Source organism: Trifolium pratense, unplaced genomic scaffold (assembly GCF_020283565.1).
Source record: "Trifolium pratense cultivar HEN17-A07 unplaced genomic scaffold, ARS_RC_1.1 scaffold_76, whole genome shotgun sequence".
Classification (NCBI taxonomy): domain Eukaryota; kingdom Viridiplantae; phylum Streptophyta; class Magnoliopsida; order Fabales; family Fabaceae; genus Trifolium; species Trifolium pratense.
In genome coordinates, this window is record NW_025721058.1 from 55,895 (window position 1) to 77,768 (window position 21,874).

The following is a 21,874-nucleotide window of genomic DNA, read 5'->3' on the forward strand; positions in this document are numbered from 1 at the left end:
GCATGTGTGGCTGTGCTCGTCAATGGTGGCTTTGGTGGTATCACCGTCACAGCATCACCACATGCATTCCATTCTATCATGAGAAAGGTGTCTAAGCCTAAGATGTCACAAATATTTTTGGTGGCACTACATTCTTATCTGGACCCTTAGCAACAAACTCCTTAGCCAAACCAATCCTCTTCAAATCCTTCTTTGCCTGTATCACACATCTATTAGTCTCAAATATCAAATTGCAATTTTGTTCATTACACAATTTTGATACTTAGTTTAGAGTGACTTCAAACTGAGGCAAATACATTAGATATCTTTATTTCTCCACAGCTCCACTTATGCATGCAGCTATTACATTACCATTAGGAAAATTCACTACTATAGGAATATGAATAATTTCATTTTGTTTAATGTAAGCAAAAACAGATGTAGTTGGCAACATAGGAATTACCTCTCTTAGTCATGTTTTCTGAACCTGTCTTCTTAAGCAGCATCATCAGGTTCTGATATTGATCCTTGGTCAAGGTCATGCTTCTATTATCACTAAGCTTGCAAAGGCTAATATTGAAACATTCTTCCCATCTTTAGAAAGACTCTTTTTATGCGAAAACAATAAGTTGAAGGGATGGTGGAGGATGAACGATGTTGTCAATGAAGATGACCATAACTGTTCACAGTCACACAATCTCTCCTTGCCTCCATTTCCTCCACGACTTTCTTTTTTAACAATTGACGAATGTCCAATGTTGAACCGTGTGCCTATTTTCCAAACCTTGACAAGAGACTACAATTCCGTAGTTCCAATATGGAGACATTGGAAGCAATAATAAACTCAAAATGTTTGATTGAATTCCCTCCTCTTTCCAAGCTAAAATACTTGCAGCTAGAGAACGTTGATCTGGATATGAAAAAATTCCCAGAAAATTGGGTGCAAAATCTAACTTCTCTGGAGCTTCTTGAAGTTGTCAATTTTTCTGATCAAAAAATTCAGGATATTGGAACTTGGTTTTTGGAAGACTTCAACTATCTTCCTTCCCTCCAAAAGATTGGATTTTGAACCTCTCCTCACTTCAGCACATCACCATTTATTACTGTGAAATTATAGCTTACCTGCCCGAAGGAATGTCTCGTCTTGCCAAATTACAGACCCTAGAAATAGTTAATTGTCCCCTCTTAATGGAAGAATGTGAGACAATAACAAGTGCAACATGGTCCAAAATTGCTCACATCCCAAACATAATCTTAAAGGTACCCACATTTCTCAAAATCTCTGCTAATTTAATTTTATTTGGTTTCTTTTCTTCTTCTTCTCTTTTTGAATGAATTTTCTTTTGGTTTCTGTTGTTTCATTTTTTAGATTAACAAAAGTAAATGGAGTACATTATTTGTAAATGGCTTTGTTAGAAATGTACCAATGTGATGAATCTGATAGATTGATTTTCTTTCTAACCTCAGAAATGCAATTATTTTCATATCACTCTTTGACTCTGTTCTTACTCTAAATGTTTTGAGCCTTTATTGTTGTTCACCATTTTTTAGTTAATTATGTGTCTGCAGGTGCACTGATGCAATTGTTGAAGGCTAGGACATAAATCGACATAAATCGTTATAAAAAAGCGACATAAATCGATCGTAATCGCGGAGAAAAGAAGAAGGCTAGGACATAATTGGGGTGCTACAAGATGTTGCATTGTTGTCTTTATGTGGGATTACTTTAAGTTCCACTAGCTAATTTTCGGGCAAATCTTCCATAACATCTTTGTGTAACATTGTCTCCTAAACCACTCAAGATTTCATAAACTTGTTGCTTATTAGGATCACATGATTCAAGAGATGAAATCGCTGTTTGGGGTTTATTCCAAATTCGATTTTATTTTGGGATTGACCCAGATTTTAGGTTTGGATAAAGATGAGATTTTTGCATCTGGGTCGTTGAGATTTGCATCTTGAAGAGAATTGTAAGGTTGGCAAGAGAAGAAAGTTTTGAATTTATTGGATGTATGATTGAAGTTGGGAAGTTTGGGTGTGATGAAAGAATTGATGAAAGAACAGAGAGGGTAAGGTTGAGCCATTTTCCCTCTCTCACTCACTCTATGTTGCTATAGAGCAACACTCAATTCAAAAGCTTAATTAGTAAAATGGTCCCTTAAAGATATTTTTGGTTTCATATTGGTCCCTTAAAGAAAAAAATGTCTGAATAGGTCCCTTAAAGAAAAAAAAGTCCGAATAGGTCCCTTAAAGACATATTCGTTAATCAGTTTAGTCCTATTCGAACATTTTTTTAGGGACCAAACTGATTAACGGATATGTCTTTAAGGGACTTATTCAGACATTTTTTTCATTAAGGGACCTATTCGGACCTTTTTGACCAATCTGAAACAAAAAATGTCTTTAAGGGACCATTTTACTAATTAAGCCGAATTGAAATGGAATTATTGATTTTTTTTAAAAAAAAAAAATTTAAAAGATTCATAATTTTTAAAGATTTTGTAAAATTTTTTTTTAAAGAAAATGACCTGACATATGACATGTTAAAAAATCCAGGTGTTAGTCCACGTGTGTTTTCCGTTTGCTAGTGTCACCGTCATTCAAAAAGTTGACGGAATGGACCAACTTATTAAACGGAAGAAAAGATAAGGGACCAATTTGAAATTTTAAAAGATAAACATAAAATAAAGATAAAGAACCAAAGATATAATTAAGCCTAAATATTTCTAATAAAATTTATAGTTTTTGATTAAAAATAAATATGGACCATTATTTGTCCCTGAAACATAAAAAATTGAATAAATAAGTTTATAAGAAATAATTAACACAATAAACATAAGCACAAATAAACATAAACACAAAACCATAAATTCTAAAAAAAATGGAAAATATAAAGTTTTTTTTTTTGGATACGAAGATTTTTTTTAATTTTTTAGAAGATTTTTTTTTTATTCCTTGTTTTCAAATCTTTTTTTGAGAAGAGTTTCTATAATTCTTTTTTTTTAAATCCTTTTTTTAAAAGATTTTTTTTTTAATAAGCTGTCTCTATATTATATATATATATATATAATAAAGATTTTTTTTTAATAAGCTGTCTATATATATATATATATACAAAAAAAACCTCTCCCAACTCTTCACATAACCAAATCGCCGCTGCGCACACCGTCCGCCGTCTCCCTTGGCTTTCCCCAGTTTTGTTGAAATTTGAAATGGAGAACGATTTTGAAGGTGAATTCTACTGTCGAAAGCGAAGCGAGAAACGACATCAAACCACAGAGGATGTTCTCTATGGAGTTTTTGCGGATTCTGAAGACGATGATGATGATGAGTATTCCCGTAGAAAGCGAAGAAAATACCGTGATTTTTCGAAGAAACAGGACCTCACTAAACCGTTGATTTTTGTTGCTGCTCTAAATTTGATGCCTAATCAAGATAATTTTGATGATAATTTGAAAGAAAAAGATGAGAATTTTGGTTCTAATGAATCTGATGTGAATGATAATGGTGATGATGATTTTTTGCCTACTGAGTTTGGGAAGAAGATTAAGGAGGGAGCAATGAGGAGGGAGAAGGAGAGATTGGAGGAGAAGAAGAAGGCGCAGAAGCAGAATGCTGGTCTAGGTCAGGGGGTATCTTTGGATTTTGGGGCTTTTGAGAATCATACAAAAAGAATTGGAAGTAAGCTTCTGGCGAAGATGGGTTATAAATTTGGTGGTGGTCTTGGGACGAATCAGCAGGGTATATTGAATCCTATTGAGGCTATGAAACCTGATATTTTGAATGGATCTAATGAATCGAAGAAGACTACAACGCCGTTGCCTACTTTGCAGACGGAAAAGAAGAATGCACCGGTAGGAGATGTGCAGCCTACAGTTGGAAGTTCGTGGTTAAAGCAGTGGAAGAAGAAGAAAAAAGTAGAGTATGTAACTGCTGAAGATTTGTTGGCTAGCAAGCAAGAAGAAGATTCAGAGGTTGTTCAGAAAATTTATGATATGCGGGGCCCAGAGGTACGAGTGTATACAAATTTCTCTGATTTGAATGCTGAGGAGAAAGCAAAGGAAGAGGATGTCCCAATGCCTGAGCTTCAGCATAACGTAGCACTAATAGTTTGGTTTGCTGAGGCTGACATCCAAAAGATAGATAGTGATTTGAGGAAAGAGAGGGATATAGCACTTAGCTTGAAAAAAGAAAAAGAGAACTTGGAAGTTGAGGCATCATTTCAAAAGAATCAGTTGGATAATTATGAGAAAATATTGAATGTGCTGGACCAAGTTGGAGAAGAGAACACCATAGGAACATCAACACTGGACTCCCTTGCTCAATGCTCTAGAGACATGCACAAAAGATATCCTGAGGACTATAAGTTGTGTAACTTGTCATGCATTGCTTGTTCATATGCTCTACCTTTGTTTATCAGAGTGTTCCAAGGATGGGATCCTCTTCGAAATCCTTCTCATGGTTTGGAGTTGGTATCACAGTGGAAGGAATTGCTTCAAGGTGATGATTGTTTTGATATTTGGGACACGTCGTCACCTTATACTCACTTGGTTTCAGAGGTTGTATTACCAGCTGTTAGAATATCTGGTATCAATACTTGGCATGCACGGGATCCTGAGCCGATGCTAAGGTTTTTGGAGTCATAGGAAAAATTACTTCCTTCTTCAGTTCTTGCTACTATATTAGACACCATAGTCATGGCAAAACTATCAAGTGCAGTTGGTACTTGGGAACCACATCAAGAGACCATTCCTATCCACACATGGGTGCATCCATGGCTACCTATGCTAGGGCACAAATTGGAGGGTATCTACCAGACGATTCGTTTCAAATTGAGTACTGTTCTTGATGCGTGGCATCCAAGTGATGGTTCTGCATATGCCATATTGTCCCCTTGGAAGACTGTATTTGATTCTGATAGTTGGCAACAACTTATGCACCGTTTTATTGTACCAAAGCTGAAGGCTGTATTTGTATCCGATGACTTTCAAGTGAACCCAGCAAGTCAGAAACTTGATCAGTTTTATTGGGTAATGAACTGGGCTTCAGTTATCCCGGTTCATCTGATGGTTGACACGATGGATATCTTCTTTACCAAGTGGCTTACAGTTTTGTATCGTTGGTTGTGCTCAAATCCTAACTTTGATGAAGTTTTGAAATGGTTTTTGGGCTGGAAAGAACTTATTCCAAAAGAACTTTTGGCAAATGAACTTATTTGATACAAGCTCAATTGCGGTCTTGTTATGATGAACCAGGCTGCTGAAGGCATGGAAGTTGTCCAACCTGGTTTGAAGGAGAAGATAAGCTATTATATCAGGGTAAGTGAGCAGAGGAAATTTGAGACTCATCAGAAAGCAGCAGCCTATATCAGTGCAGATGGTGCGAATGAAATGAGCGTGAAAGAAATCATTGAAGCCTATGCTCGGGATCATGGTTTACTGTTCAAACTTAAACCTGGTAGAATGCATAATGGCCATCAAATATATGGGTTTGGCAATGTCAGCATAATAATTGATTCTCTAAATCAAAAGGTCTATGCCCAAAATGAGGACAGATGGTCTTTAGAAACTCTTGGGCGATTGCTAGAGTTACATAATAGATCTCTTAGTAAAAAACCCTGAATTCTGTGTTGGTTATGTGAAGTAACATCTCAATTCTCAGGTACTCTATTTCTTTAGAGTTTTTGTTGGATATTCGAATTGGCTTAATTTTGCTAAAACAAATATACTAACAAGATGTTGGAAAACATGTTACAACATCATATTTATTCATGGAAATCTCGCGCATTTATGAGAGCATCTGCTATTTATGGAAATCCACTTAAAGAGCACGCTCAATGGAGATTTGATCTGATCAGGAGCTTTAAGGATAAGACAAACTTAATGGAATAGCTGGATGACTTATCCTATCATATAAAGTCCTTTAAACACTTTTGGAAAGTCTTGATATATCCTTAATGAAGATTGAAAAAGTATCAGATCATCCTTTATGATTCTCAAGGAGCGTCTGAGCATTTGTGAAGAAAGAGGAGCGTGCCTAATCATTATATATATGAAGACCAAGCTCAAGACTAGGTATCTCATTGAAAAATTATTAGTTCACATATTGAGTCTTTGTTGAGTCTTTTATTATTTGATTGTAATTCTTGCTTGTGGATTCTATAACACGAGTTAAGAAGTAAGTTTATTAGTTTAAGGTTGCTCCTAAGCTTTGAAGTACGGAGTTTACCGTGTGTGATTCACTTGAAGCTTTTAAGCAAGAGTGAAGTGTTGTCTTGACAAGTTGTCACCACATCTTTCCCAACATTGTATAATCAACACAGGTTGTGTTGTGTGAGTGGAAGTGAGATGGGATCTCATGTCTAGGAGTTCCTAGGCAGAAGTTGCATGAGTAGTGTCGAGGTTATAAGGCGTAAACCAGGGGTTTGCTGGAGGTCTTAGTGTAAGGCGTAAATCCTAGGGTTTGCTGGAGGTCTTAGTAACTAGAGCTATTAGTGGATTTCCTTCCTGGATTGGTATCCCCCAGAGTAGGCAGTTGGCTGAACTGGGTTAACAATTACTTGTGTCTTTTATTTATTTCTCTGTCAGTTTTTATATGTTATATAAGATGTGCCAACAATAGAAAACAACATTGTTCACAAAGTAGTTGTTGGGACATCTTAGGCAACATCATTCTAGTGATACCAGAATTTCAATTGGCATCAGAGCGGGCACCCTGTTCTGTTATTTTGGGTGAGCTCCAGGGAGAGTACTTTCTGGTACAATGGATAAAGAAGGAGGGTCAGTGTCTAAACCCCCCTTACTGACAGGTCCTGAGAACTATGATTATTGGAAATCTAAAATGGAGGCTTTCATAAAATCAATTGACAGCAGGACATGGAAGGCTGTGTTACGTGGATGGGAACCACCAATGGTTCTTGACAAAGATGGCAATAAAACTAATGTCAAGAAGCCACATGATGAATGGACAAAAGATGAGGATGATCTAGCACTTGGCAACTCCAAAGCCTTGTATGCAATCTTCAATGGTGTGGATGCTAATATGTTTAGGCTTGTAAAGAGATGTGTTACTGCTAAGCTTGCGTGGGAAATTCTGAGAAAAGCTCATGAAGGAACATCAAAAGTTAAGCTGTCTAAGCTCCAGATGCTCAAAACCAACTTTGAGAATCTCAGAATGAAGGAGGAAGAAACCATTCATGACTTTCAAATGAATGTGCTTGATTTTGCAAACTCATTTGATGCGCTTGGAAAACCTATCTCAGATGAGGAGTTAGTTGGAAAAATACTCAGATCTCTGCCTAAAAGATTTGATATGAAGGTAACAGCCATTGAGGAGGCTCACGATCTCTCCAGCCTGAACTTAGATGAACTCATAGGATCACTTCAGACCTATGAAATTGGCTTGAACAGGAGGAATGAAAAGAAAGATAAGAATCTAGCCTTTGCCTCAAAAAGCACTGCTGATGACTTACAAGTTGAATCTGAAAGTGAAGAAAGCTTAGCTGAGTCCATGGCTATGCTTGGGAGACAATTCAACAAGTTGATGAAGAAAGTAGATCAAAGGGCCAAGCCAAATGGTCGATTCAACAACAACAAACAGTCCAGCTTTCAGAAGAAGACAAATGAAGATGAAAGAGGAGTTAGGTGCCATGAATGTGAAGGTTTTGGCTATATCAGACCTGAATGTCCAACCTTTCTAAAAAGGCAAAAGAAGAGTCTTGTGGCTTCATGGTCTGATACAGATTCAGAGGAGGAAGAATCTGCCAAATTTGTTAATGCTCTAACAGGGGTATGTGTATCTAACTCAGAATCATGTGATGAGGAGGTAACTTATGAGGAACTAGCTGCAACTTACAAAGATCTTCATAATAGAAGCATAGAAGTTTGCAAAGCATTGGAGAAACAAAAGAAGATCAATGGCAAACTACAAGCTGAAAGAAATGACTTACTCATGAACATTAATAATCTCAACATTAAGGTTGAAGATCAGAGTAGTCAAATTCGACAGTTGGAAATGGAGAAGTCTAACCTCCTGTGTAAAGTTGCTGAACAAGGTGAAGAAGTGACCAAGTTAAATGCTGACTTGGATCAAATCACAAAAGTGGCTAAAATGATGACCAAAGGTACTGATGCCTTTGAGGAAATGTTACAGAGACAAAACTATGGGAAACCTAAGCCCATTGGTTTTGAACATGAAAGAGTAAAGCAGCAGATGAAGTTCAACAATGCTACTGTACATACTCCAATCAGCAGTACGTTTGTGTCAGGAGGATTGTCGCGACATCTGATGGGACATCCTATGCCCAGGTTCTATAACTGGACATGCCATCATTGTGGTAGGAAAGGACACATTAGGCCCTTCTGCTATAGGCTGCACGGATATCCAAGGAGAGTTCATCAAGAAAGCTATACACCTGCTTTTCCTAATATTACAACCAGAATGGAATGGAGAGAAAAGAAGAAGATCACGGGTCTAATAGCTCATACATCCTTGAGAGCTTCTTCAAGAGAAACTTGGTACTTTGATAGTGGCTGTTCTAGACACATGACAGGTGTTGAACACTATCTTGAAGATTTGAAGTCATATGCTTCCAGCTTTGTGACCTTTGGAGATGGGGCCAAAGGAGAGATCAAGGGAGTTGGTAAACTTGCAAACCATGGCTTACCAAAGCTAGATAATGTGCTGCTTGTAAAAGGGCTTAAAGCAAATCTTATCAGCATAAGTCAACTTTGTGATCAAGGCATGAAAGTCAACTTCACAAAAGCTGAATGCCTAGTTACAAATGAGCAAGGAGAACTGTTGATGAAAGGAGTAAGGTCTAGAGACAACTGTTATCTCTGGATTCCTAAAGAAGAAGATGTATCCACATGTCTTATTAACAAAGAAGATGAGGTAAAATTGTGGCATCAAAAACTTGGCCACCTGCATCTCAAAGGCATGAAAAAGGCAATAGCTAAAGAGGCAATCAGAGGACTTCCAAAGCTCAAAATAGAGGAAGGGAGTATATGTGGAGAATGTCAGATAGGGAAACAGACAAAGATGTCGCATCCAAAGTTGCAACATCTTACCACAACAAGGGTACTAGAACTGTTGCACATAGACCTGATGGGGCCAATGCAAGTGGAGAGTCTTGGAGGAAAAAGGTACGCGTTCGTAATGGTAGATGACTTTTCAAGGTTCACATGGATTGAATTTCTGAAAGACAAGTCTGAAAGTTTTGATGCACTCAAAGAACTTTGTCTTCAACTCCAAAGAGAAAAGAACTCTGCTATTGTTAGAATACGAAGTGATCATGGTAAAGAGTTTGAGAATGCAAGCTTCCTTGAATTCTGCATCTCTGAAGGAATCAAGCATGAATTCTCAGCTCCAATCACACCACAACAAAATGGTGTTGTTGAAAGGAAGAATAGGACAATACAAGAGTCAGCCAGAGTAATGTTGCATGCAAAACATCTTCCATATCATTTCTGGGTTGAGGCTATGCATACTGCCTGTTATATTCACAACCGTGTCACACTCAGAACTGGAACCTCTACAACACTATATGAACTGTGGAAAGGCAGAAAACCAATTGTCAAACACTTTCATGTGTTTGGAAGTAAGTGTTACATCCTAGCTGATAGAGAGCACAGAAGAAAAATGGATCCTAAAAGTGAAGAAGGATTATTTCTTGGGTATTCAACAAACAGCAGGGCTTATAGAGTTTACAACCAGAGAACCAAAGTAATAGTAGAGTCTATCAACGTTGTGATAGATGATATGACATCTGCTAAAACATCTGACACTGAAGATGATGTTGCAACAACTTTGCCAACATCCGAAGAAGAAGTAGCAGAGAAAGAATCAGATTCGGATGATGAATCAACAATTCCTACACCTGGTCCTGTTAGTAAAGCTCCTTCAATTAGAATACAGAAGAACCATCCCAAGGACCTCATCATTGGGAATCCTAACCAGGGAATTGCTACAAGAAGGACAAATGAAGTAGTTATTAATTCATGTTTTGTTTCAAAAATTGAGCCAAAGAATGTAAAAGAGGCTCTTACTGATGAGTTTTGGATAGAAGCTATGCAAGATGAACTAACTCAGTTTAGAAGAAGTGATGTGTGGGATCTTGTCCCTAGACCCAATGGTGTTAATGTCATAGGCACAAAATGGGTGTTCAAGAACAAGTCAGATGAAAATGGTGTTGTAACAAGAAACAAGGCAAGATTAGTGGCTCAAGGGTACACTCAGGTTGAAGGACTTGATTTTGATGAAACATTTGCGCCTGTAGCAAGACTAGAATCTATTAGGCTACTCCTCGGTATAGCATGCATCTTCAAATTTAAGCTGTACCAAATGGATGTCAAGAGTGCCTTTCTAAATGGGTACTTGCATGAAGAGGTTTATGTGGAGCAGCCAAAAGGTTTTGTAGATCCTGCCAATCCTGATCATGTGTACAAGCTGAAGAAGGCGCTTTATGGATTGAAACAAGCTCCAAGGGCTTGGTATGAGAGGCTGACAAATTTCCTTGTTAGTCAAGGATACAGAAAAGGAGGCCATGACAAAACCTTGTTTGTCAAAGAACAAGAAGAGAAGTTGATGATTGCCCAAATTTATGTTGATGACATAGTTTTTGGTGGAATGTCTGAAAAGATGGTGCAACATTTTGTACAACAGATGCAATCAGAGTTTGAAATGAGTTTGGTGGGTGAGCTAACATACTTCCTTGGTCTGCAAGTCAAACAAATGGAAGACACCATATTTGTCTCTCAAAGCAAGTATGCGAAAAATATGATCAAAAAGTTTGGAATGGACACTGCAGCACACAAGAGAACACCAGCTGCTACTCATCTAAAGCTAACCAAAGATGAAAATGGCATTGATGTTGATCAAAGCCTATACAGGAGCATGATTGGCAGTCTATTGTATCTTACAGCCAGTAGACCAGACATCACCTTTGCTGTGGGTGTTTGTGCAAGATATCAAGCCAAGCCAAAAATGAGCCATCTTGTACAAGTCAAAAGGATTCTGAAATATATAAAGGGGACCAGTGATTATGGGATTCTGTATTCCCAGACCAAGAACTCAACTTTGATAGGGTATTGTGATGCAGATTGGGCTGGAAGTGCTGATGATAGAAAGAGCACTTCAGGAGGATGCTTCTTTTTGGGTGATAATTTAATCTCATGGTTCAGCAAGAAGCAGAATTGTGTGTCTCTATCTACTGCAGAGGCTGAATACATTGCTGCAGGTAGCAGTTGTTCCCAGCTAATGTGGATGAAACAGATGCTGAAAGAATATAATGTCGACCAAGATGTTATGACATTATATTGTGACAACTTGAGTGCAATTAATATATCAAAAAATCCAGTTCAACACTCAAGAACCAAACATATAGACATCAGGCATCATTTCATTAGAGACCTTGTTGAAGAAAATTGTGTGGAACTTAAGCACATTGGTACAAGTGAACAGCTAGCTGACATTTTTACAAAGGCGCTTGATGCTAATCAGTTTGAATTTTTAAGGGGCAAATTGGGAATTTGCCTGCATGAAGATGCATAGCAGTTACAGCAGTTGAGGCGTGCAAAAGGAAACCGTTTTCTCTCCCATCAATTAATGCACGCTAATTTAGGGAAATCATTACAAACTTCCCTTAAATATGTCATCACACGCATTCAATTACTTTTCTCCCAAAATCTAGCTTTTGTCCGTAAACCCTATTCTCACACTTCTCTCATCAAACTCCATCTGTTCATCTTCTCCAACTTCAAAAACCTTCATCCAAACATGTCTGAATCATCACAAACTACTAAGTCCGGCCGTTCTACTCGATCAAAAGCAAAAATCGAACCATCGAAGATCATCAAAGACGCCGTCCCTGTTACAATTGTTCGTGCTTCCAAATCCAAAACTCAATCAAGTGTTGCTGAGAAGAAGGTAAAGGGAAAATCAGTTGAAAAGATGAAAGCTCCAAAAGTAAGTGACGATACTTCCCCTTCTATTGATAAATCTGGTAAAGGAAGTTCTAAGAAGAAGAGAAGGGATTATAAGTCTAGAATTCCTCTTTCTATGTCTGATCTGGTTTTTGAATCGAATGTTAAAACATCTGAGCAAACAACTGAAGTAGAATCTCAGAACCCTAAATCTGTGTCTGAAGTTGTTGAAACACTTATTTCAATTGCTGGTAACCCTAATCAAGATAATTTGGGATCTGATGCTGAGAAGAGAGATCTGAATAATATGCCTGTTGATACTGAGATGGAAGACACTCCTACAGAGGTTGAGCCTAATATTGCTGAGAAATCACCAACAATTGATGAGATGGTGGCTGAAAAATCAACCCCTGTTGTTACTGAAGAAGTTGTTATGAAGGATGTTGAAACATCTTTGAATGAGAATGAAGAAGTTGAAACTGCAACTGCTGAGGAAGAACCTGTGAAGGAAACTGTTGCTGAAAAGGATGTTGAGACAACTGCCACAACATCTGAGTCCACAGATGAAGAAACTGGAACTGTTGATGAGGGTACTTCTGATAATGAAGGGGACACTCAATCTGAAGAAAGTAACCAGTCCATCCCTACAGATGAGCAAGAGGTTGAAGCTGACAAGCCTGCAGAAGCTGAGAAAGAAAAGGATGTAGTAGATGTTGATGATTATGTCACCACCAAGACTGCTGTAAAACCTACTGGTGGTATAACAAAAAGGTTGAGAAGCTGTACAGGGAAGGGTGTGGCCACTGCAAGCAAGACTCCTGCACCAAGAGTGAAAACAAAAGGTGTTGGACCAGTCAAAGGTTGGAGTAAGGTTCTCTCCCCTCCTGCCAAGAAGAAGGAGACACTGAAGAGAAAGAAGGAGTCATCCAGTGACTCAGATTATGATGCTGCTGAAGATGTTGCTAACATCTCATCTCCCAATCCTAAGAAGGCTACTGCAAAGAAGGTTCCTCAAGGTATTGAAGAAGCCCCCTGTGATAACATCTCCTTCCATCGTGCTGCCTTTGCACTGAGATGGGACTACATTTACCAAAGGAGATTGGCTGTTGAAAGGGAACTGACCAAAGATGCTCTCAAATGTCAAGACATCTTTGACTACATCAAGGAAGCTGGTCTGATGAAGACAGTCTGTGACTTCAGTCCCTGCTATGAGCTGCTGGTGAAAGAGTTTCTTGTGAACATCCCTGAAGAATGTGATAACCCACTGAGCAAGGACTACCACAAAGTTTTTGTCAGAGGTAAATGTATCAATTTTTCTCCTGTAGTGATCAATAATTACTTAGGAAGATCTGTAGAACCTAAGGCTGAATTAGAGGTTGCTAATGATGTTGTGAGTGCTGAAATAACTGCTGGTAAGGTTAAGGTCTGGCCCACAAAGAAGCTGATACCCACTAGTAAATTAAATGTCAAATATGCCATCCTCAATTGGATAGGGTCAACAAATTGGGTGTCAACCAAGCATGCAACCAATGTTGCTACAAACCTGGGTAGATTTATATATGCTGTAGGAACCAAGTTTGACTATGACTATGGGACCTTTGTTTTTGATCAAACCATTAAGCATATTAGATCAACAGCTGTGAAGATGCCAATAGCATTTCCATCTTTGCTATGTGGAATTATCTTGGCGCAATACCCGGACATCAAGGTTGTGACTGACACACCTAAGAAGAGGGAATCTGGCTTTACTTTTCATCATAAGCTATTTGGTAATCACAATGTTACTGATCATGTTGGGACATCTGCTGCTGGAGCTGGTGTTATGACCAAAAAGGAGATTATTGCTGGTTTAAAGGTTCAATGTCAGGAAATAGATAAACAGCAGGCTGAGCTTGAAGAAAGGAAGAAATTGTTCTTGCAGATGATTGAAGGATTGGAAGCTGATGAAATACCTGTCAACGCTAGTGCAAATGTGACTACTACAGGTGAACAAAACCATGCAGATGAGGATGAAGGTTATGCTACTGCTACAGATGAGGATGAAGCCTCTGACAGTAGTGATGATGAATGATTTTGTAATCTGTTTAATATTTTACTGTACTTTGTTTTTTTTGGTTTGTGGGTGTATTTGTGCCCTGGATTTTAGCACCTTCTGAGTGCATGGTCTGTACTTTTAATTCTGCACTTTGGATACTTAACTTTCCTGTTTTGGCACATTTTGTGGCTAAAAAGGGGGAGTAGTACTTTGATTTGTTTGTTTCTGCTACATGTTGTTGTGTCTTTTGTTATGACATGTTTTTAAGTAGCAGTAAGCAAGTATTCAGGGGGAGTAAAAATTTTTTACCCTGAGATGATGCACAAGCTGATGAAGTCAGGGGGAGTTTGCTACTGAATGGATACTGCCCTGATTGGACGAACATGTGCTAGAAGATGTGCTCCCATATGTCACAACACCTTTGATGACATATGACATATGATATATGTTTTGCTCTGATACCACGTTTTATTTTGCTCGAGGCTAATTGATGATAACTCCGCTGCTGCTGCCTCTGATGCATATATTTTCACCTATGTGAAATTTTGTTTAAATGATGCTCTAACATTCCTTCTTTTGTGTGACCATGGTGATTTGAAGGATTGCGCTTTTTATATCTCTCAAAGGTAATGGCCTGAAATTGTTTTAGCCAAAAATTGCCAAAGGGGGAGATTGTTGGATATTTGAATTGGCTTAATTTTGCTAAAACAAATATACTAACAAGATGTTGGAAAACATGTTACAACATCATATTTATTCAAGGAAATCTTGCGCATTTATGAGAGGATCTGCTATTTATGGAAATCCACTTAAAGAGCACGCTCAATGGAGATTTGATCTGATCAGGAGCTTTAAGGATAAGACAAACTTAATGGAATAGCTGGATGACTTATCCTATCATATAAAGTCCTTTAAACACTTTTGGAAAGTCTTGATATATCCTTAATGAAGATTGAAAAAGTATCAGATCATCCTTTATGATTCTCAAGGAGCGTCTGAGCATTTGTGAAGAAAGAGGAGCGTGCCTAATCATTATATATATGAAGACCAAGCTCAAGACTAGGTATCTCATTGAAAAATTATTAGTTCACATATTGAGTCTTTGTTGAGTCTTTTATTATTTGATTGTAATTCTTGCTTGTGGATTCTATAACACGAGTTAAGAAGTAAGTTTATTAGTTTAAGGTTGCTCCTAAGCTTTGAAGTACGGAGTTTACCGTGTGTGATTCACTTGAAGCTTTTAAGCAAGAGTGAAGTGTTGTCTTGACAAGTTGTCACCACATCTTTCCCAACATTGTATAATCAACACAGGTTGTGTTGTGTGAGTGGAAGTGAGATGGGATCTCATGTCTAGGAGTTCCTAGGCAGAAGTTGCATGAGTAGTGTCGAGGTTATAAGGCGTAAACCAGGGGTTTGCTGGAGGTCTTAGTGTAAGGCGTAAATCCTAGGGTTTGCTGGAGGTCTTAGTAACTAGAGCTATTAGTGGATTTCCTTCCTGGATTGGTATCCCCCAGAGTAGGCAGTTGGCTGAACTGGGTTAACAATTACTTGTGTCTTTTATTTATTTCTCTGTCAGTTTTTATATGTTATATAAGATGTGCCAACAATAGAAAACAACATTGTTCACAAAGTAATACCAGAATTTCAGTGATACCAGAATTTCAGTTGTTGGGACATCTTAGGCAACATCATTCTAGTGATACCAGAATTTCAGTTTTTGTATGAGTTTATTTTCTCTTGATTTGTTGGCTAAGGAAGGATATTGTAGTTTTCGTATCTTTTGTTTCAATATCCAAAACACTGTGAAATTATATTCAGATAATACACTCCATATATATTAATTAAATCGTTCAAAGTAATGATATGAGCTTATAGTAATGAAGATGATTGAGATATGTACATTCTTTACAAAATCAGTCAATCACCATTGAAATGATTGAATAAATTATAAATCTATGTGGATGTATTTACCAAAAAACTAATGTATAATGGATATATCATATTTTATTAGCTGTTCTTCATGTAAACTATATGCCTATGCCTCTCTTAAATTATCTCATGTTACGTTTGGAAAGATATTTTGATAGTTTAAAAATGAAGGAATTTAAGAAAAAGAAATCAATATTATCTCAATATAAGTAGTATATGTATGACTTTCTAAGATGACATAGATAAAAATAAAATGTGTGACATAATATATCCATGGAGATAAAGATTGAATTTCTCATGTGTCACGTTAATTAGTTTCAATTAAACATGTGTTGTTGTGTAGCATATCGTTGATTCACTTGTTAGATTAATTACACTTTGCTAAGTTTGCTTGGTTGACAAGCAATTTTCTTAATCCGTACGCAAACAATATACAAGAGGAAGGAAGTAGTATTTTCATAAATATATTTTTCAAAAAAAATAAAATAAATAACAATTTCATAAGTAGTCATGGTTGCGGAGTGGTTTGGATAGTCCCTCTACTTTTCTCTTCATGGCGGCGATTTGGTTAATCTAGTGTACTAGAAACAAACTTTGTTTCAATAATGAAATTGTTTCGCAATTCTCTCTTAGATTGCAAATTGAGAATTTCGCCCTTTTGCTTAGAGCATGTTTCTTTAACCAACAGATGGTGACAACAACAAAGTTATTAAAGGAGTTTTAGATGTAGTAACAAAATTACAATTTAACCCGTAACAACCGACTCGTTCTATCCGTCACCCGTACAACCCGACATCTGAACAAACTGAAGATGTAGATGATCAGAATTGGGTCTAAATTAAACAGTTGTAATATTTATCAATTTCGTGATTTTTGGCTCAAAACTTGCCGAAATCGACAGATACACAAACCTAGTTGGGAGCAGCCCCGCACATTTTTTTTTTGGGAAAACAAATACTCTACTTTTTATTAAGTTAATAATTAAAAAATAAAAAGTTTTTCCTCAGGGCCGTCTGATCAATTCGACAAATACTCAAATCAACATTGAATAAACATAAATCGTCTGATCAAATCTCTACGGCCGAGATCGATAACTGCATGGAACTGTATGAAAACAGTACAACATCAAATCTCGATCCCTTTATAATCCAAACCCACCTTTCCTCTCTAACCTCATCAACGAAGACCGCAAAACGCAGCAGCAAACGAATAAAAACTCAAAACTGAAAATTGCTAGGTTATTGAAAGGGATAAATCAGATAAATCCAATTAATTTGTCATAGAATTGTTTCTGGTCAAACTCAGAAGTTTCTTTTAAAATTAAATTTGAAAGACTAACTCAGTTTAAGAAAAGAGAATCAAACATATTGAAAAGTGGTCGCGTTCAAACATGCACTAAAAATTTATTGAAACATATGATAATCATATGTGCCAACACTTTGAGAAAGTAGAATCAATATCCTCCCCTACAACAACACAAACCCTTACTTTTACTACAAAAGCCACCCCTAGGAAACTCGTATTTATTTATACAAATATAACTACAAACTTTATCGTTATTTGGACATGGCCCTTTTTCAGCGCAGTATGTATAATAATATGCTTCTCCTACAATCAATCAATATAATATTGTTAGAACAATAAATAAATAAATAAATAAATATGTATGTATGTATATAGGTATAGAATAAATAAATTTGTTACCTGGAGTCAAAACAGAAACGATGCATAGAATTGCAATGAGAAAATACACACACTTGATGCTTGCTGCCATGTTTGAAAGATGAATAAAGATCTACATTACAAGAAGCTATTTATATTATTCACTACAAGAAAATCACTACTCCCTCCAGTCCTTAATATAAGAGATTCTTTAATATGGACTAGATACATTAGACTCTCAATAAATCTAGAAAGTCAAATTTCTTTTATATTAAGGACCGGATGGAGTATATATATTTTTTTACTGCATTAAATAAAAAGTTGTTGACATTTTCAAACGAAATATCGGTATTAATAATTTTCCTTATCCATGGTTTAATTTAGAATAAAGTAATTTTGACTTTTTTTTAAAGAAGTTATCTTTGACTATTAATAAATAAAAGAAATGCACAATTTTCAATACAATTTTTTTATTTATAATATATTATCAAGTGTCCTAAAGATATATGTTAGTTTTTTTTTCTTTCCTAATAATATATTCTCTCCATCCCTAGGTATAATCATTTCTTCAAATATAAAATTTGTCCATAAATATAAGCACATTTTGAAGTTCCTAAACACATTTTTTATTTTTTTTCAAACATAACCCTATTTAATAGGGGTGTTCACGCATGCGGGTCAAACCGCGAACCCAATCCAACCCAATCCATTATTTACCCGAACTCGTTCATTTGCGGGTAGAACCCGATCCAATCACCATGCCCACAAGTATTCGGTTCGGGTATTCGATTTGAGTTTCTGAACCCGTTTACCCATGTACCCAACCCAGTCATTAAAAAAATGTGTTTTATGAGAATTTGCTACTCTTATTTATATTATTAAGTGTTATGATTATGGATGAATTTTTATTTGAAGTTAAATGAGTGCATTTTATTCAATTTAAGTGTTAGAAATGTGTATAAATTGTATTATAGGTTTTTATAGAAATGTGTCACAATTGCTATAAAAAAATTATTTTTAATTTTATGAACAACCCTCAAACCCAACCCAAACCAACCTGATAATAACCGGGTTGGTTGGTTCAGATTTGATACTGGAAGTGCGGGTTTGATGATGAACCCAACCAAATAAATATTGAACGGATTTGGTAACGGATTAGGCCAAATCCGGCCCAACCCAACCTGCGTACACCCCTACTATTTAATACTACTAATTTGATTTGAAATAGGAAAAGCCTCAACTACATACAAATACATCTTTTTTTAAAACAAAATTGGGTTCATAACCAATAATTATAAAGAATTACTCCCTCCGTCCCATAATGAGTGACCCATTTTAGCTATATCCATTATTCATATATCTTCTTTTAATCATATTTTTTTATTAATAAATAAAAATAAATATTAACATATAAGATGTTATTGAATCCGACTCCATGAATATTTTCAAGATATCATATGCGTGAAACGAGTTCAGATCAGCTTCATTTCTTTATCCTTCTTTTCCTCCAGTTTTTCCACCGATGAAAAATTTAACTGGAGGAAAAGGAGGATAAAAAAATGGAGCTGATCTGAACTCGCGTGAAACAGTCAATTGTGTCATTTATTGTGGGACGAATGAGTAATATTTTTAAAAAAGTTTGAGGGTTCAATTGATGTGTGTTCTTGAATTTGCACATCGTTTGCATCATCATTGACTGATTGCTAGATGGTTACGTCACACAATTTATTGTTACAATGTCAACTTTGCTAAAATTTGCAATTTGCTTTTTGGTGCCTTCTAGGGTGGGATATTGAAGGATCTCTCCTCCCACCGTGAACGAGTTAAAGGAACTGTTGGATGAAAGATGTTGCGATGTACTTTCTCCGTCCTATTTTATAAAAACTATTTTAACTAAATGATACTATTCACTTATCTTGGTTTGACCATATTTTTTTAATAATATATAAATATAAATATTAACATATAAGATTTTATGAGTATTTTCAAAATATCAAGTTTTTATAATTTTTACTAATAAACAATTAAAATATTAATCATCAAAAGTGCTATCAGTTTGACATGCATCTCTTTTCTCGCTCTTCTCATTATCTTTCATTTCTCTCTACCCTACAATTGTCTACACCATATCAATTTCTCCTCTCTCTGCTCTGTCGCCCATTCTTCCTTCTTCACTCTCTCTTTCTTGCTGCAACAACACAAAACTCTAATAGAGCAAAATTCCTAAAATATTCAATGATTTTAAGCAAACTTAAAGTGGATATGTGATTGAATATTTTCCTTTCTTTAATTAAAATTGCAGATTTCACTTTCTTGTTTGTAAATAAAATCTACCTCGTGTTCTTTTTGATGATTTTCAGACCAGTATAAACGTCCCGCTCCGACAGCGAATGTGTGTGTGATCGAATAGAATATTCCTGTCATTAATATTTTCAAATGTGGATGGCACATGGTTATCTTGACTGTTCACTGGAAGGGAAATGCATGGAAGATCTTGGTAATCAATTCGTTAATATTTTTTTGATGAAATCATTCTTCCAAGAAGCAAAATTGAATGAAGATGGTGATATAATTGGTTTTAAAATGCACGATTTAATACACGATCTTGCAAAACAAGTAGCTGGTAATGATTGTTGTTACTTGGATAATAACGCAAAAGGATTTTGAGGAAGACCTGTCCATGTATGGGTTGAATTTGACGCATTTTATTTGCTGGAATCATTGGATGCTAGTAGGCTGCGAACTTTGATTGTGCTTTCTTTTAATGATGATGAATTATTGGATAGACAGAAACAGTCAATTATTTCAACATTCAAACACTTGCGTGTCTTGAAGCTATATGCAATTTTGAAGATGTCAGACTATGCGTGTCCTTTGAAAAACTGAAACATTTAAGATTTCTTGACTTACTAAAAAGTTGTATGCTAGAAAGTCTTCATAAGTCCATAGGAAATCTTATTTGTTTACAAACCATAAAAGTGAGATTGGATGAAAAAGTTGTACTTTCTACAAAAGTTGTCTCAAAATTAATCAATTTGAGACACCTTGATATTAGGACATGGACCTTCGTAGACAAGACACCAGTTGGAAATTTTTCTGGATGGCTTTCTCCTCTCACACATATTATTGAAATAACTCTAACTTATTGCCAAGGTCTCCAATACCTCCCACCATTGGAATGTCTTCCATTCCTTAAATCACTTGAGTTATGTGACCTTGATGATTTGGAGTACATATATTGCGAAGAGCTCATTCTTCATGAACCATTCTTCGCATCTTTGAAGAGACTAGAGATACGGGACTGTGTGAAACTGGTGGGATGGAAGAGGAAGGGAGATGATTTCAATAATATTAACACTTCACATCATCTTTTGTTGCCTCAATTTCCTTGTCTATCTTTTCTGAAAATTTCTGAGTGCCCAATGTTAACTCACATGCCTACTTGTCCAAACATTAAGAAATTATCATTGCAAGTGCAGTGGACTTCAAAGATAAATATAGCAGCGTCACAATACTCGATCAGTTGCACTCCTCTTTCCTTGCAGATTAATCAACCTATTATGGATGTAAAAAATGTCCCACGATATTGGTGGCAGAATCTTACTTCTCTCGAGAATCTTGAGTTTGTGTATTTTTCAAGTCAACATTTTCAAGCAACTGAAATCTGGTTTAAAGATGACATCAACTATCTTCCTTCCCTCCAAAAAATCACCTTTCATTATTGTGATGATCTAAAGGCATTGCCAGATTGGATATGCAACATCTCATCACTTCAGCATATCAAGATAGACTATTGCAATAAATTGACATTGTTGCCGGAAAGAATGTCACGTCTTACCAACTTACATACTTTGGAAATCTTTGGTGATTCACTCTTAGTTGAAGAATTTCAGAAAAAAACAAGTGCAACTTGGTCTAAAATTGCTCACATCCCAAACATAATCATAAGAGACTGATTGATCTGTTCAAGATCTTTTCCATGTATGATCTTCTTGTCGTGTTCCATTTGGTGGATAGTTGTAATTCCAATTTTGTATAATAATTTTGTATTTTGAATCCAACCTTTCAAAGGACAGTGGATTTTGGAAATTGTGGATTTTGTCCCATTATTAATAATTCAAACTGTGTTACTTCATTTTTCTCAAAATTATCTGATTTCTAATAATGCTATTTTATTCAAACTTTGTTGATGCTGTAATGGTAGTAAGAACTAAGAAGTTGTTGTACATTGTTATCTAAGACTACATTTTTAATGGTTTGTGTGTGATGCACTTCAGCAAGAGGGCCTAGTTATCAAATGTAATGTACCATGGGGGTACGGTCTGAGTTGTACATTTGATACACCTTG

At 36.3% G+C, this 21,874-nt stretch overlaps 1 protein-coding gene and 1 pseudogene across 1 annotated transcript; both read left to right on the plus strand.

Moving 5' to 3' along the window:
• Window positions 1-3,394: 3,394 nt before the first annotated feature.
• LOC123901739 lies at window positions 3,395-5,636 on the plus strand (annotated as a pseudogene).
• A 14,332-nt stretch (window positions 5,637-19,968) lies between these two features.
• On the plus strand, window positions 19,969-21,482 carry LOC123901742 (putative disease resistance protein RGA4). Its single transcript, XM_045951698.1, has 2 exons — window positions 19,969-20,149; window positions 20,317-21,482. Exons 1-2 carry the CDS (start codon window positions 19,969-19,971, stop codon window positions 21,480-21,482), a joined length of 1,347 nt encoding a protein of 448 aa, XP_045807654.1.
• Window positions 21,483-21,874: the final 392 nt, after the last annotated feature.